The 17298-nt window shown below is 43.3% G+C and overlaps 1 protein-coding gene across 1 annotated transcript in view; it reads left to right on the top strand.

Annotated features, from left to right (window-relative positions):
* The window catches only part of DOCK5 (dedicator of cytokinesis 5), a 233633-nt gene that overhangs the window by 159781 nt on the left and 56554 nt on the right, over positions 1-17298 (top strand). Inside the window, exons 23-27 of the mRNA XM_025394592.1 lie at positions 3588-3699; positions 4758-4828; positions 5423-5529; positions 8485-8621; positions 14461-14556. Of these exons, the coding sequence (XP_025250377.1) occupies positions 3588-3699; positions 4758-4828; positions 5423-5529; positions 8485-8621; positions 14461-14556 (523 nt within the window). The remainder of the gene's footprint in view (positions 1-3587; positions 3700-4757; positions 4829-5422; positions 5530-8484; positions 8622-14460; positions 14557-17298) is intronic.

Below are 17298 nucleotides of genomic sequence, written 5' to 3' on the forward strand. Positions count from 1 at the left end.
TTTTTTTTGAGACGGAGTCTCGCTCTGTCGCCCAGGCTGGAGTGCAGTGGTGTGATCTCGGCTCACTGCAACCTCCACCTCCACCTCACAGGTTCAAGAGATTCTCCTGCTGCAGCCTCCCGAGTAGCTGGGACTACAGGCGCATACCACCACGCCCAGCTAATTTTTTCATATTTTTAGTAGAGATGGGTTTTCACATGTTAGCCAGGATGATCTCCATCTCCTGACCTCATGATCCCCTCACCTTGGCCTCCCAAAGTGCTGGGATTACACACGTGAGCCAGTGCTCCTGGCCCAATAGATTCTTAAATGATAAAACAAACGTGTAAAGCATGAGTACAGTATGATCTTCCTTTTAAAATAATACGGATTTGAAATATGTATAGTGAAGAAGACTGGATAGATAACATGTTAAAGTGGTTTTTTTGTTGTTGTTTCTTTAGAGTTTTTTAGGGTTTTTTGTTTTTGTTTTTGAAACAGGGTCTGGCTCTGTCACCCAGGCGAGAGTGCAGTGGCACGATCTCAGGTCACTGCACTCTGCTTCCCAGGCTTAAGCAATCCTTCCACCTCAGTCCCCCAAATAGCTGGGACCAAAGGTGTGCACCACCATGCCCAGCTAATTTTTATATTTTATGTACAGACAGGGTCTGTCTGTGTCACCCAGTCTGGTCTCAAACTCCTGGGCTCAAGGGACCTGCCCATGTCCGCCTCCCAAAGGGCTGGAATTACAGGCGTGAGCCACCATGCCCAGTCTGAAATGTCAATATTACAAAAACTTCGGGTGACAGGCTTGCAATTTTTTTTTCATTCTTTATATTTTTATTCTTTTAGCATTTTAGTTATATTTATTATTATATTTTTATTTGCTATTTTTTATATTCTTTTTGATTTTTAAATGAATATATACTTTTCTAATTGTTTTTTAAAAATGTTTAATGACTTTAAAACCCATCTGGCTGAATGACCATTCCTCCTTCCCAGGTGGAAGTGAGCAGTATTTTCCCCACACATAATTTATGCACAGTCTCTGTATTTGCTTTCTTTTCAGAAGGACTTCTTTTGGCAGGGCGTGGTGGCTGATGCCTGTAATCCTAGCACTTTGGGAGGCTGAGGTGGGTGGATCACAAGGTCAGGAGTTCGAGACAGCCTGGCCAATATGGTGAAACCCCATCTCTACTAAAAATACAAAAATTAGCCAGGCGTGGTGGTGGGCACCTGTAGTCCCAGCTACTTGGGAGGCTGAGACAGGAGAATCATTTGAACCCGAGAGGCAGAGGTTGTAGTGAGCCGAGATTGCACCATTGCACTCCAGCCTGGGTGACACAGCAAGACTCCATCTCAAAAAAAAAAAAAAAAAAAAGGTCTTCTTTTAAAGTTGGTTCATTATATTTTCCAGTTACGGTACATTTCCATATATTGAGAATGGTTGGGGCATGGAGCGTTCTACCAAGGGAACATCCTCTTACCCAAAAGTTTGTTTGTATAGTAAACCCTGATGTCCAAAAATCAGCATCACCTTTAAACTACAGAAAGAAAACCTGAATATGAAATTAAAATGTATTTTCTTATGGATGGTTCACTAGTTCATTTCCTCCTCATTTGTTGAAGCACATCAGAATCCTCATTCTAGACACCAGATAGGACAGTAAAGGATGGTGAGTGTGGAAAATGAAAGGTTAGGGCGACAGAGGACCCATGAAATTGACTAGGAGAGTTGCTTCATTGCACCTCATCTGTGACGGCCTGCGTGTGGTTGCTTTTCCCTTATATGTTATTAAAGAAGAACCTGAGCTGGGGAAGAGACTGGCAATGTGCGTCCTCTGGTTGCTTAGATTTAATGATCACTTCAGTGCACTGGCCATGTCTGGAGGCTGCAGTGGAATGTCACCTGGTCCCTGGTCCCCCTGTTGCCTTCATCAGAGCTTAAATCTCTCTTATGAGCTCATTACCTGGCTGGAGTTCACCTCAATCAGCAAAACACCAAGAAGAAATTGTAAATTGCCGCAGATAGGATGTTGAGAAGCTTGATCTTAATCCCTCAGCTCCCTATCATTAGTACTTAAAAAAAATAAAAATAAAAAAAATTAAGTCACCTACATAGAGTGCCAAGTGTTCTGCATTGGTGACCAGGCTCCCACTGTGATGGTGTGTGTGGGTTCCATGCAGTTCAGGGAGGCAAGGAGTAAAGAAATCACCCTGTAAATGAGGGCGGTGTTGGAGTGGTGGAGCCAACAGGGAAGGCTGCCTGAGCTGAACTGAGTGGAGGAGGAGGTGGTATCATGTGAGATGAGACGGAAAGATGAAGAAGCGGCCTCCAGAGATGTCAGGAAAGGGTTAGTGGAAGCAGGACCTGCCCCAGGCAGGGACCTATGGGGCACCAAGTGTGGATGCATGAGGAGTAATGAGAATCCAGTGTCAGGAGAGAGCACGGGAGTGGCCAGCAAATAATAAATGATGTGGGGCCTTGTAGGCCATAGTGAGGAGCTTGGATTTTATTCCAGGTGTAGTGGGAAGCCACTGGGGGATGACTAGAGAAGTAATACAATCGGGCTTATATTTTAAATGATCATCTCATCTCCCACATGGACAATGGATTATTGAAGGCTAAAGGTAGAAGCCAGTGACCACTTTAAGAGGCCATTGTGGTTCAAGTGTGAGATACTCCAGCCCCATCTCAGAGGCAGAGGGAGAGAATGGACAGATTCGAGCTCGTAGGATTTCCTGTTGGGTTTGATGGGGCAATGAGAGAAAGGGAAGAAGCATAGATAACATCTAGGTTTGGGGTGGATCTAGGTTCGAGGCGGTGCTGTTTGCTGACATTTGGAATACTTAGAGTTGAGCAGGGAAATCAAGTGAGTTCTGTTGTAGGTGTGTTAATTTTTAGATACTTTGGGGACTAAATTGCAAATAAAGTTCTTTTCTAGTTCTGTAAAATGGATGAATTGAGAATTACCATTAACCGTCTGATTAACTATCTCAGTGAAGTTCATATTCTTTGGGTACTATGGGTATAGGTGAATGGAGGAGACGAATTTAAACATACATGTGTGTGTTTGAGTGTGTGCATGACATTCTGAATTCAAGCCATCCTATTCTTGACCAGTTAGTGGTGAAATTGCCACCTATTATATGTGCATATGCACTTTCATTGGGGACTTTTGTGTTTCTTGGAAAGTGCCCAAATATCTCTTGATTTCTACTTAAGAGAAAGAACCCACTTTTGAGTTGATGGACAGATCTTTTGAAGACAAGTATAGTACTTTAATTAAGGCAAGCACGTATCAGTGAAGACTAAGGGGTCTTGTCCTGGAAGGCCCTTGTGATAGAGCAGGCCAGCGTCAGCATGGGCAGTTCAGTGGCTAGACTGGAACAAATGGTTTTGTAGGCTGGGCTGGGGATCAGAGCCTTTCTGGGTTGAGCAGCTTCTCTAACCCATTGCCCGAAACTTCAGATGACTGGGGCTTGATTAGGTGAGTCAGAATGATTAGGGTGATACAGTGAAGGAGAAGTCGGGGAGGCAACAAATCTATTTTAAAATTTCTTTTAACAGTGGAAAGTCCAACTGCTTTTCTCTTTTTCCTGTTAAGATTTTATGGCCAGAGCAAAGATGGAGATGAGTTTAATGATTCAATCCGCCAGTTATTTCTTGCTTTCAATATGCTGATGGACAGGCCTCTGGAGGAAGCCGTCAAGATCAAGGTCAGCCTGGCGTCATCATGGGTAACTCTTCTTAGGCTGTGGTAATGATGTTTTGGGACCACTTTGAATTGGCCATATCATGGGGGAGAAACAGAATGAATCATGGTTCCTGGATAGCTTATGAATTTTAGTATGATTTACAGAAAATAAAGGGGAAAAAACAGCCCATTTTAACTTCTACAGATGCTTGTATTTTCAAATGTCAGTTTGCCAAGGACATGCTACCTAATTAGACATCCCTTGAAAGGCCATTGTGAACCCTGTTTGACCCCATGATTTCAGCAAATTGATCCCAATGCTACTATAGGTGACAATTTTTTTTATTTTTTGTCCCTCATTTTACCTGGAAGTATAAAGTCACCATCTTTGTTATCATAATTTTAAAAATATATGAAATACATAATCCCTGAAGACTCAAATGTGAACTTTACTATTAATATTTATTTTTTGCTCTTTATGGCCATGTTGTGAGAGAGACTTCAAGAATTTAACCACCTCCTGGCCGGGCGTGATCGCTCACGCCTGTAATCCCAGCACTTTGGGTGGCCGAGGCAGGCAGATCACAAGGTCAGGAGATCGAGATCATCCTGGCTAACACGGCTCTACTAAAAATACAAAAAAATTAGCTGGGCGAGGTGGCGGGTGTCTGTATTCCCAGCTACCCGGGAGGCTGAGGCAAGAGAGTGGCGTGAACCCGGGAGACAGAGCTTGCAGTGAGCCGAGATGGTGCCACTGTACTCCAGCCTGGGGGACAGAGTGAGACTCCGTCTCAAAAACAAAAAAAGAATTTAACCACCTCCTTAGGCAGAGAAATGAACTCCAAGTGGACAGAGCCTGCTGGCAGTAGAAACCAGAAAGCTGTATCCCCTTGCATCTTCAGGAAAAGCATTTTAGGAGATCGTGTAGAGCAATGCCAGCTTTCCTTTTTATTGTAAGGGCATCTGTATCCAGTTCCCTATTTAAGTTCCAAGCACAGCCTTTTCTTCCTGGGATGAAGCAGTAAATGCTGGATTTGTCTTGCCTGGCAACTGAATTTGCCTTCGGTGTTTTTCTTACAGGGGGCAGCTTTGAAGTACCTTCCTAGCATAATTAATGACGTCAAACTTGTATTTGATCCTGTTGAGCTCAGGTAAATAGCCAAACAAAATTTTGTTCCTTAACTCTAACAGAGAAACAGCTCCCCTGCTTGGCTGGAGCCTAGGCTGCTACACCTGGCTTTTATTTTTCTAAGAAGTATTAACTGAATACCTTTTGGTGCTCAGTTCTGTGGAAGATGCAAAAGAACAACCAAAACCTGCCCTGAGAGAGGTTTGCACTTTCTCTGAGAAAACAAGACATGCAGACATGAAATTGACTACAAAAGATAGTGTATAATGACGTGCTTCCAGCCCTACCCCTAAGTATCCCAGCAGTGCAAAGTCAGACTGCAATCAACATGAGAGTAGAGTTAGCCAAGAAAGCCATTTTCACAAAGGCGGGACTGGAAAGCGATGATGGACAAGGGTGTTCTTTGGCAATGTAAATACTCAGCTCTAAGGCAGAGCCCTCCAGTAAGTGAGGATAAAGTCTGCCTTGCTGCCATGTCATCAACTCTCAGGTCATTTTGTAGTTTTCCATGTAAATCTCTCCATGCCCATATCTCAGAGTGGAGGAGAAAAGTTTATAATGATGCCTTCAGCTTGGCAGAACGGAGACACTCCTAACCCTGTGGTTTCTCTTCCAGTGTGCTCTTCTGTAAATTCATTCAAAGCATTCCTGACAACCAGCTGGTTCGGCAGAAACTTAACTGCATGACCAAGATAGTAGAGAGTGCTCTTTTTCGACAGTCAGGTAAGTCTCTTTCAATAATTGCTGCATAAGGTCGCAGTGAGCCGAGATCATACCATTACACTCCAGCCTGGGTGACAGAGCACGACTCCATCTCAAAGGATTAAACAAACTGCTGTGTGCTGAAATGTCAGCCCCATTTCTGCAGTTAACACTTGAGCTTTGCTTTTTTTTTCTTTTAAGATGGAGTCTCGCTCTCTTGCCTAGGCTGGAGTGCAGTGGCACCATCTCGGCTCACTGCAACCTCCCCCTCCCAGGTTCTAGTGATTCTCCTGCCTCAGCCTCCTGAGTAGCTGGGATTACAGGTGCACACCACCACACCCAGCTAATTTTTTTTTTTTTAATATTTTTGGTAAAGATGGGGTTTCACCATGTTGGCCAGGCTGCCCTCAAACTCCTGACCTCAAGTGATCCGTCCACCTCGGCCTCCCAGAGTGCTGGGATGACAGGTGTGAGCCACCGTGCCAGTCAGCACTTGACTTTTCTTTTTAAAAAATGTTGGCAGGGCGCGGTGGGTCAAGCCTGTAATCCCAGCACTTTGGGAGGCCAAGGCGGGCGGATCACAAGGTCAGGAGATCGAGACCATCCTGGCTAATACAGTGAAACCCCATCTCTACTAAAAAATACAAAAAAAAAAACTAGCCGGGCGAGGTGGCGGGCACCTGTAGTCCCAGCTACTCGGGAGGCTGAGGCAGGAGAATGGCATAAACCCGGGAGGCGGAGCTTGCAGTGAACTGAGATCCGGCCCATTGCACTCCAGCCTGGGCGACAGAGTGAGACTCCGTCTCAAAAAAAAAAAAAAAAAAAAAAATGTCATTAGTATCCTTGCCAGTTGTTTGCTGGTATGTAAGGACCTCCTCGGAGAGCAGTTTTAAGGAGATTCTAAAGTAAGCTCAGTATTTCCAACAGTTCCTAAAAGAGCAAAATCATGTGTTCTTTAATCTTTAAATAGAGCAATCTGCAAGAGATTCATTAATGAGCGAATTTTGTCTTTAAAACAGGAACCTCAGGAAGTAACAAGCAAGTAGGAAAAAGATGACCCTTTTAAAAGAAATTCTTCTTTAACCTATACTTATTGCATGACCTTAAAAACCAGGGGATAGGGAAGCAGCAATGTGCTGGATCCCACAGGAGAACTGTTTACATGCATCCCTTCTCAACCCCACCTTCAGTGATATCACATTAGTAGCTGGAAATTGACCATGGTGGAAGGATTTACACCAGGTACACCAGGGAAATTGGCAAACATGATAAAGCAAGCCTTTTCTTTTCTTTTCTTTCCTTTTTTTTGAGATGGAGTCTCGCTCTGTTGCCCAGGCTGGAGTGCAATGGCACAATCTTGGGTCACTGCAACCTCTACTTCCCTGGTTCAAGCGATTCTCCTGCCTCAGCCTCCCAAGTAGCTGGGACTACAGGTGTGTGCCACCATACCCGGCTAATTTTTTTTTTGTAATTTTAGTAGAGCTGGGGTTTCACCATGTTGGCCAACTGGTCTCAAACTCCTGACCTCAGGCGATCCACCTACCTTGGCCTCCCAAAGTGCTGGGATTTTAGGCGTGAGCCACCACACCTGGCCAAGCCTTTTCTTTAGGGGGTAGGCTGGTGGAAGCCAGATGACTAGTATTCTGCTGGGAAAGGAGTGGGGCATGGAGGGAAAAAACTCTTACACTGATAAAATACTTTTCACTTTGTAAGTAGAGTCTAGGAAATAGCCACCAAGTATTTCTGTCCCAAAGCTGGTATTAAACAGGAGGTCCAGCACCTGGGCCTTCCCAATAAACTCAAGACTTGCTAGAGTGAGGCAGCTGCGGAGACCTCTTTTGGTCTCCGTGGTCAGGGGCTCAGAGAGGGTGACCTCATGTTATGTATGTATATTGCCTGGAGATCTGAAGACAAGCAGGACTCCTCAATGTTGGAATTGAGTGGATCATTGGTGGGAGAGCCTTCCTGGCCTTGTCCCTGGCTATGTAACTGGACAAATGAGTGACCTTCTACAAGTCTCAGCTTCAAGTTCTGTGGAAGGAAGGACTTGAGCTAGATCTTATCAGTAGCCTCCTTGGGCTCTGATATTTTCTGACCCTATGAATTTGCACTTAGAAATTGCAAATGTTCCTAAGACACAATTGGGGGTAGAGGTAATGCCTGCCAAATGCTAGTGAATGCTCTTAAGTAGAAAACGTTTATTACCAAAGTAAATTATTACTAAACATTTTAATATGCTTTGATAACTTTTTAAGGATACAGAAAAGGTAATTGAGATAGTAAGGATAAGGTGTTTGAGCAGAAGAGCAAGCATGCACTCGATAGTTCTAATTAGAGTGTGATCACTGTTAACAGTCATTTCTGTAGCATTCAGAGTACCTGAATTCATTATAAAATGTGTTACAATAGCAAAGATCTCAGAAGACATAATATGTCATATCTTACTTTCTGAAATCTACACACCTGCACAGACATGAGCAGAATGTCATTGAAATGTACTAGGGAAGCTTAGTATTTATAGGAACTTCTTTCAGTACATTTTCTCCATTAGGTGAAAAAAATTTTGAAAAAAAAATCCATAACTTGTTTTGGTTTTATTTGTTTCATATGACCTCAATTTCATGTATTAGGTTGACATTTTTAAAAGCTAGAGAAATTGTTAAATAATTTAAATATTTTGCTAAGTTCCCACCTTTACCTGTGGGAAGGGTCAGTTTCTTAGTTTGTATAATCCAGTTGCAAAGGTGAAGTTCTTTTTTTTTTTTTTTTTTTTTTAATTCATTCATCTGCAAACTGAACACGAGTGGAGTTCCACACCTACAACCAGGTGTTCCTGGGTGAGCTGGAGGGGCTGCCTTCCTGCAGGGCTGATTGCAGAGCTTAGAGCTGCTGGTACTGGAGAGCGTTGCAGGAAGGAGACAGGCGGTTCAGGAGGTGGCACTGCTGCGTGTGAGCTGTGTGTGTTTTCCTTCTCAGAGTGCAGAGAAGTGCTGCTGCCGCTGCTGACGGACCAGCTCAGTGGCCAGTTAGATGACAACTCCAGCAAGCCTGACCACGAGGCAAGCTCGCAGCTTCTGAGCAACATCCTGGAGGTGCTGGACAGGAAGGATGTGGTGAGTTGAGTCATCACTGATGCTGCACGGAGCTCACACTGGCCCCTTTGCACCAGACAGGAGTGACTCCATGGCTTTCCTATTCTCAGGTAGTTTCCAACTCAGGTATTAGGGCAGGCTGTGCCCATTTTAAAGATAATTAGGGAGGCCAGAGCCTCCAGTGCAAAGTCAGATTACTGCTGGGACCTTCCGCAGGCTGATTTTCCTGGCTTGCCCAGTGTGCCCACTATTGAGATCCCTGTGACTATTCTTAAGAATCAAAGACCTGGCTGGGCATAGTGGCTCAGGCCTGTAATCCCAGCACTTTGGGAGGCCAAGTCAGGAGGATCACTTGAGCCCAGGAGTTCAAGACCGACCAGCCTGGGCAACTTAGTAAGACTTTGTCTCTCTAAAAAAAATAAAATAAAATAATAATAATAATTAAGAAATAAAGAATCAAAGGCCTTTCTGTTTTTATGTGGAAACCTCTTCCTTCTTATCCTCTGATGCCTAACAACCGGTTATTTCTGAGCGGCTGAGAAGTTCTCATTTCCATATCCTCTTGGACATTGATGCTTTCTCTGGAACCTAGTGGAAATGATGTTTTCTAATCTTGCATTTTCTCTGTGACCTGGCCCCCATCACTCTTGAAAACATAGGGCTAAGGCCAGGCGCAGTGGCTCATGTCTGTAATCCCAGCACTTTGGAAGGCCAAGGTGGGCGGATCACAAGGTCAGGAGATCGAAACCAACCTGGCTTCGATGAAATGAAACCCCATCTCTACTAAAAATACCAAAATTAGCTGGGCATGGTAACCCGCGCCTGTAATCCTAGCCACTTGGGAGGCCAAGGCAGGAGAATCCCTTGAACTTGAGGCAGAGGTTGCAGTGAGCCAAGATTGTGCAACTGCACTCCAGCCTGGGCAACAGAGTGAGACTCCATCTCAAAAAAAAAAAAAAGAAAAAGAAAACACAGGGCTGAACCTGTCTGGATTCACCATGTCTTAGAAATAGTACAGCCCATAGGCCTAGCAGAGCCCCCACACAGGAAGCTGGAGAACTTTACAGAATGTGTTCACTCGAACAGTTGAGGGCTGAGAAAAAAAGGTATCTTGCCGCAAATTATACTCACCACGTCTGTGGTGGTTTCGTGGCACAGGTGTTCCCACAGAACAGGAAAACCACTCTTTGTCTTCACCTAAACTCTTTATCTTTCCAGTATCTTGGGATTCTGTCCTACCGAAGGATAAGAATACTACACCTTTTCCCATAGCCAAACTGTTAGTTCACCTGTCAGGGTCCACCACCGTTTGAACACAGCCCACCTTTTCTCGTGCTCATGGTTTGCACTGGGAAGTCTACATTTCTGTGAATGCATACTGCAGCCTCAGAAGTATGTGAGGGTACCATTGCCATCTCTAGCTACTCCCCCAGTCTCTGTCCCTCCACTTCCCGAAGCCCCTGTAGCCCACTTACTCTTTACACTGCTCATCACTTGATATTTATTCATTATGATCATTCCCCCTTTTTAAATTAAGTATGTTTATAGAAACCACATTATAAAATGGAATACGTTTTCCCAAAGCAATTGGAGATTTTGTTCCTAACCAGGGACTTTGCACCAAAATCATAAATGTGACCAATCATGTCATAAACACAATACTTTTAAAAAAGTAACTCATAACTCAGTAGTTCCTTAAAATAATACAGTAAAGCTCCACGCCCTATAAATTTGGCAACAATGTGTCTGGCACATTGGTTTAGCCAGGGATCCAGTGTTCTGGAAATCATATGTTTATGATCCACAGTTAACGTGAAACACAAGAATCGGAGCATTGGATTCTAGTCCCAATATTACCACTCTGTAGCTATTTGTCCTCAGGCAAATATCTCAGTGCCTCAGTTTCCTAGTCTAGTCCGTTGTATGTAGGAATTGTTCTAGATGACCTCTTAGGTCTCTTCCACTTCTGACCCTATTTTTTTAATACGTAACATCTCTACCAACGTTCTCACCACCCAGAAAGACTCTTTGGAAATGACTTGAATGTGTTTAAATCCTGTGCAAGGATATTTAAATTAACTTTTTATTTATTTCGGTCTTCCCAATATTATGTTCCCTGTAATGCGCAGAGACAATCAAAATTATCGATCTTGGAGCTCTGGTAAAGTAGTAAGTTCAGTCATTTTTGTCCATCATGGTGGTACTTTTTTTTCCTCCATATACATTTTGAAATATTGTGCACTAGCTCAATTATCTCTTCCCTTGTCCTCTCATCTCCTTAGTTAATTTAAAGCTCTAATTACTGACATTTGTTCTTCCTGCCTTTTGTTTTATTTTTTTAAACATTGCAGGATTCCCTCCTCTCCCTACAGCTCTGTTTTGGAATTGTCCTCTTTCTTTCAAGTCCAGCTGCAGTAAGCGCCTCTGTGAAGTTGTCTCTGGTGTGGTCCCGCCAAATTCTACTCATTGTTTCCATGCTCTCCTTGAGTTTCTTTTGAGGATTTTATCACTTCGTACACTGAGTTATGAATGCAGCTCACAAATCCTTGGGAAGCTGCTCTTATGCTCCAGGCACTGGGATCGGCTAGGACTGTGGCAGTGAACTAGAGAAGCAAGCACCCTACCCCCAGGAGCCCACCTTCTAGGGGATCCTTGTGTTATACTTATTTAAATGTATGTCCTGGCTGGGTGCAGTGGCTCACGCCTGTAATCCAGCACTTTGGGAGGCCGAGAAGGGTGGATCACGAGATCAGGAGTTCGAGACCAGCCTGACCAACATGGTAAAACCCCATCTTTACTAAAAATACAAAAATTATCTGGGCTTGGTGGTGCGCACCTGTAACCCCAGCTACTCAGGAGGCTGAGGCAGGAGAATCGCTTGAACCCAGGAGACAGAGGTTGCAGTGAGCCAAGATCGCGCCACTGCCCTCCAGCCTGGGCAACAGAGTGAGACTCCATCTCAAAAAAAAAAAAAAAAATTTATGTGCCACTCACCCCCACCTCCACAATAGAAATCTCTAAAGGCTCAGAGGAGCCTTATTCATTTCATATCTCCCCACAGGGCACAGCATGTGACCTGCACAACTATTTATGGCCACACTAAGGAAATGCTATGTAAATGGAGTGAAAGCAGCATTTTCTGGAGAGGCTGATTTTATGAATCACTTTCATTCAGAGAAATGGGAAACAAGTAAATGACTAATAAAAAGTGAAGGAGGGAGAGAAGAAGGAAGGGACAGAGGGAAGCAGAGAGGGAGGGTGGACCTGAAATACTTGATACTGTAATAAAAATACATATAGCCATACCATAATTAAGAAATCAAAAAACAATAGATGTTGGCATGGGTGTGGTGAAAGGGAACGCTGTTACACTGCTGTAACAGTTGTAAATTTGTACAACAACTGTGAAAAACAGTATAGAGATTCCTTAAAGAACTAAGAGTAGAACTACCATTCAATCCAGCATTCCCACTCCTGGGCATCTACCCAAAGGAAAATAAGTCATTATATGAAAAAGACACATGCATGTGCATGTTTATAGCAGCACAATTTGCAATAGCAAAGATATGAAACCCACCTAAGTACCCATTGACCAATGAGTGAATAAAGTGTGGTATATATGCATCATGGAATACTACTCACTCATAAAAAGGAACAAAATAACGTCTTTTGCAATAACTTAGGTGGAGATGGAGGCCATTATTCTAAGTGAAGGAACTCAAGAATGGAAAACCAAATATTACATGTTCTCACTTACAAGTGGGAGCTAAGGTATGAGACTGCAAAGGCTTAAGAGTGATACAATGTGGCCGGGGGCGGTGGCTCACGCCTGTAATCCCAGCACTTTGGGAGGCTGAGGTGGGCGGATCACGAGGTCAGGAGATAGAGACTATCCTGACTAACACGGTGAAACCCTGTCTCTACTAAAAATACAAAAAATTAGCCAGGCGTGGTGGTGGGCGCCTGTAGTCCCAGCTACTTGGGAGGCTGAGGCAGGAGAATGGTGTGAACTCAGGAGGCGGAGCTTGCAGTGAGCTGAGATCGCGCCACTGCACTCCAGCCTGGGCGACAGAGCGAGACTCCGTCTCAAAAAAAAAAAAAAAAGAGTGATACCATGGATACAATGGACTTGGTGAACTTTCTGGGGAAAAGCTAGGAGGTGAGTGAGGGATAAAAGACTACGCATTGGGTACAGTGTACACTGCTTGGGTGATGGGTGCACGAAAATCTCAGAATCACCAATAAAGAACTCATCCATGTAACCAGAAACCACGTGTACCCCAAAAACTATTGAAATTAAAAAAATTCCTGTAGCCATCCTGATCTGGCTTCTATGTGGAATCTAACAAAATTAGACTCGTAGAAGCAGAAAGTAGAACATTCTTTACCAGGGGCTGCAGGGCATTAGGGGGCAGGATGGGGAGATGTTGGTCAAAGGGTAGAAAGTGTCAGTTATAGGATGAGCAAGTTCTGGGAATCTAATGTATGGCAGGGGTGGCAATGGATGTGTTCATTTGACCATGGAAACCATTACATGATTACGTGTACCAAATCTTCATGTTGTACATGCTGGATAAGTACTGTCTTTGCCAGTTGGATTTGTAAAAATTAATAAAAATGTTAAGAAGCAATATATATATATATATATATATATATATATAGAGAGAGAGAGAGAGAGAGAGAGCAATGATTTAGTTATTTGAAGCATTAAGCAGGAGTTTCAAAATATCTATCATACAGCAAGGACAGATAGAGGCTGTGAAAAGTCAAGTTGCATATGGGTAAGTCGGAGCCAAATGAGTGTAATATCTAGCTACAAAAAAGGGAAAGAAGGTAAAAGAAGGAATACACATTTATCCAGTACACTTGATGACTACATCAGCCCTACTAATTCCTATAAGAAAACTGTTACTATCTCCCTTTTGCAGCTATGAAAACTGCAAGCTCAGCGAAGTGGAATAATTGCTCAAAGTCACACATGACAGAGTCAGAATACAAAATCATCCTTGCATTAGTCTGCTCAGTCAGCCTTCCATAACAAAATACCACAGACTGCGTGGCTTAAACAACAGACATTTATTTTCTCACAGTTCTGGATACTGAGTGTCTGAGATCAGGGTACCAGCATGGTTCAGTTTTGGTGAGGTCTTTCTTCCCGGCTTGCAGACAGCTGCCTTCTTGCTGTGTGCTTGCATGGTGGAGAGAGAGATTGATATCTGTGATATCTCATTTACTAAAAGCATGTTCATCCCTTCAGTCCAGGGCCCCACCCTCATGACCTCATCTAACCTTCATGACAACTCAAGAGCCCCATCTCCTGATACCATCACGATGGGGGTTAGGGCTTCACATATGAGTTTGGAGGAGACACAAACATTTACTCCATCACAATTCCCTTGACTTGAATTTCTTATTTTTTTTTTCCTACAACACAGAAGGTGATAAGTGCTTTGTATTTTTGCCTTTAATGTCCCACACATGTGCCTAATTGACCTGGGCAGTTCTAATCTGCTCAACCTCAGAACAGAATACATCATGCTAATGGGGGTCCCCCAAAACTATTTGTTGAGTCAGTGGCCACAGTGAGCTCTCAGTGAACCTGAGCGATCTGAGTTAGTAGGAAGGCACTCGTCCCTGCACACCCACATTCATCTTTTAAATGTTACGATTGATCATTTTCAATTATTTTCTTCATAAAGTTTTGTACTATTCTGAGACCATTTTCCACTTTTGGACAAGAGATTGCTTTGTAGGGAGGAGCCAGAAAGAGATTTAAAGACAAAACTCATCTATCTGAAGTTCCCTTAAGAAAAGCAAAACTGAGTCAGAAGGAATGGAATCAAATCCTGTGTTCCCACAGGGCGCTACTGCAATGCACATTCAGCTTATAATGGAACGGCTGCTGAGAAGGATCAACCGGACAGTGATTGGGATGAGCCGGCAGTCTCCCCACATCGTGAGTATCTCTTTGGTGGATCCCACGGCTGCTGCTGCTTCTCTGTCCCCACGGCCTATCGGGAAGCCTTCGGGGCCAGTGGCTTGAGGCTGTTCTTCACATGGGCCTCTCACATCATGGGTTATTGGTTATAACCTTGAGCAAATCTTGATTCTGACATGGATTTTCTCTTGAGAGAAAATAATCCAGCCTAGGCAATATAGTGAGACCCCATCTCTACAAAAAATTTTAAAAATTAGCTGGGCGTGGTGGTGGCATGTGCCTGTGCCTGTGGATCAGGTACCATGCTGGCACCCTGATCTCAGGAGGCTAAGGTGGGAGGATCACTTGAACATGGGATGTCGAGGCTGCAGTAAGCTGTGATTGTGTCACTGCACTCCAGCCTGGACAACAGAGCAATAGCCTGCCTTGAAAAGAAAGAAAGAAAGAAAATGATCCAGTATGAACCACCCAGCCCCCTTGATTCAGGGAACAAAACCAGACATTTTAAAGAACCTGTGGTTAGCATGCTTGTGGAAAGGCCAGTGTTGCTCTCTGGCCTCTTGTTTTCTGTGTACTCTATCTAAATAGACGCCAGGTAACAACTATGATAGAGACCAGGGGTAGCTGTGGAAAGACTCAGTGGTGTCATCATTAAAGTGAAGCATCTTTTACTTGCTGTATTAAAAGCTACGGTTAGATTTTAATTAGAGGACATAGGACAAGAATTATTCCAAATTCCTGTCAGATTAAAAAAATTCATTTATTTCACAAATAGGTATGAAAAACTGCCGTAAAACAGGCACTGCTCTGGACACTGAAGATGTACCCATGAACACAACAGAAAAATCACTGCCTTTGAGGAGCTGACACCAACAATAATGACAACAGTTATAGCAAAATAAACTACATAGTGTTAGGAGACAACAGGTGCTATAGAGGAAAAAAATAATAGCAGGTTAAGGGAAGTGAGGGGGGGGAGTCACAGCTTTAAATAAGATGATTAGGAATTGAATACCTTTTGTTGAAATTAAATACCTTTTGTTTTTCTAAATAGAGACAGGTTCTCACTCTGTCACCAGGGTGAAGTATAGTGGCACCTTCACAGCTCACTGCAGCCTCAATCTCCTGAGTCTAAGCAAGCCTCTTGCGTCATCCTCCTAAGCAGCTGGGACTACAGGCACATGCCGCCATGCCTGGCTAACTTTTAATTTTTTTGTAGAGGTCGTTCACTGCGACCTCCACCTCCCAGATTCAAGTGATTGTCCTACCTCAGCCTCCCAAGTAGCTGGGGTTACAAGTGTGTGCCCTGACACCCAGCTAATTTTTGTATTTTTAGTAGAGATGAGGTTTTGCCATGTTGGCTGGGCTGGTCTTGAGCTCCTGACCTCAAATGATCCACCCACCTTAGCATCCTAAAGTGCTGGGATTACAGGTATGAGCCACTGCACCCAGCCTCTAACCTGTTTTAAAATAAATGATATTTAATGCCTGTTCTTTAACGACAGAAGCTGTTTAGCGATTATAAATGAGAAAGTCTATTTAATTCAGTCACAAAAATATCAGAGTAAGAATAAGTACTAGTTACAAATAAATAGCCAAATAGAAATAATAACGAGGCCTGACATGGTGGCTCATGCCTGTAATCCCAGCACTTTGGGAGACTGAGGTGGGCAGATCACGAGGTCAGGAGATCAAGACCACCCTGGCCAATGTGGTGAAACCCCGTCTCTACTAAAATACAAAAAAAAAAAAAAAAAATTAGCCAGTTGTGGTGATGCATGTCTGTAGTCCCAACTACTTGGGAGGCTGAGGCAGGGGGAATCACTTGAACCCGGGAGGCGGAGATTGTAGTGAGCTGAGATTGCGCCACTGTGCTCCAGCCTGGTGACAGAGCAAGACTCCGTCTCGTAAAAAAATAAAAATAAAAATAAACGTAATAATGGAGAGCTCGCCTGTCAGACTTAGAGGATACATATCAGCAGAACAGAACCATAAGTGAAAAGGAGATTTTGGATCGTATGAATATTTTGTTACCTTTCAAAAGAGAAAATGAAGGTTTTTAGTAAACATTGTTTAGAACATTAGTTAACAATTTGGGGCTGGGTGCGGTGGCTCATGCCTGTGATCCCAGCACTTCAGGAGGCTGAAGCTAGCAGATCACTTGAGTCCAGGAGTTGGAGACCAGCCTGAGAAACATTGCAAGAGCCTGTCTCAAAAAAAAAAATACAAAAATTAGCCAGGCGTGGTGACATGCGCCTGTAATCCCAACTACTCAGGAGGCTGAGATGTGAGGATTGCTTGAGCCCCAGGGAAGTCGAGGCTACAGTCAGCCATGATCGCCACTGTGCTGTAGCCTGGGCGACAGAATGAGACCCCGTCTCAAACAAAGAAAAAGAAAATTAGTTAATTTGGAAAAAATTTGTTCAACTTCATACTATACCCACAAAATAAATGTCAGATAGAATGAAGTATTCAATTTAAAAAAATTACATTATAACGTGCTAGAATAAAATAATAGATAACTGATTTGAGGAGGAACAGGATTCATGGATTTTTATAGTTAAAATACAAGAAAAAATCGATTTTACTAGGTGAAATTTTAAATCCCTATATATGAAGATGTGTGTGTGTGTGTGTGTGTGTGTGTGTGTATATGCAAATTAAAAGTTAAGCCCCAAACTTTAAAAATTTTTGTAACATAGGTGACAGGTGGCTAATAAACTTAATATACAAAAGCTATTATAAGCCACTAAGCAAAGA

Source organism: Theropithecus gelada, chromosome 8 (assembly GCF_003255815.1).
Source record: "Theropithecus gelada isolate Dixy chromosome 8, Tgel_1.0, whole genome shotgun sequence".
Classification (NCBI taxonomy): domain Eukaryota; kingdom Metazoa; phylum Chordata; class Mammalia; order Primates; family Cercopithecidae; genus Theropithecus; species Theropithecus gelada.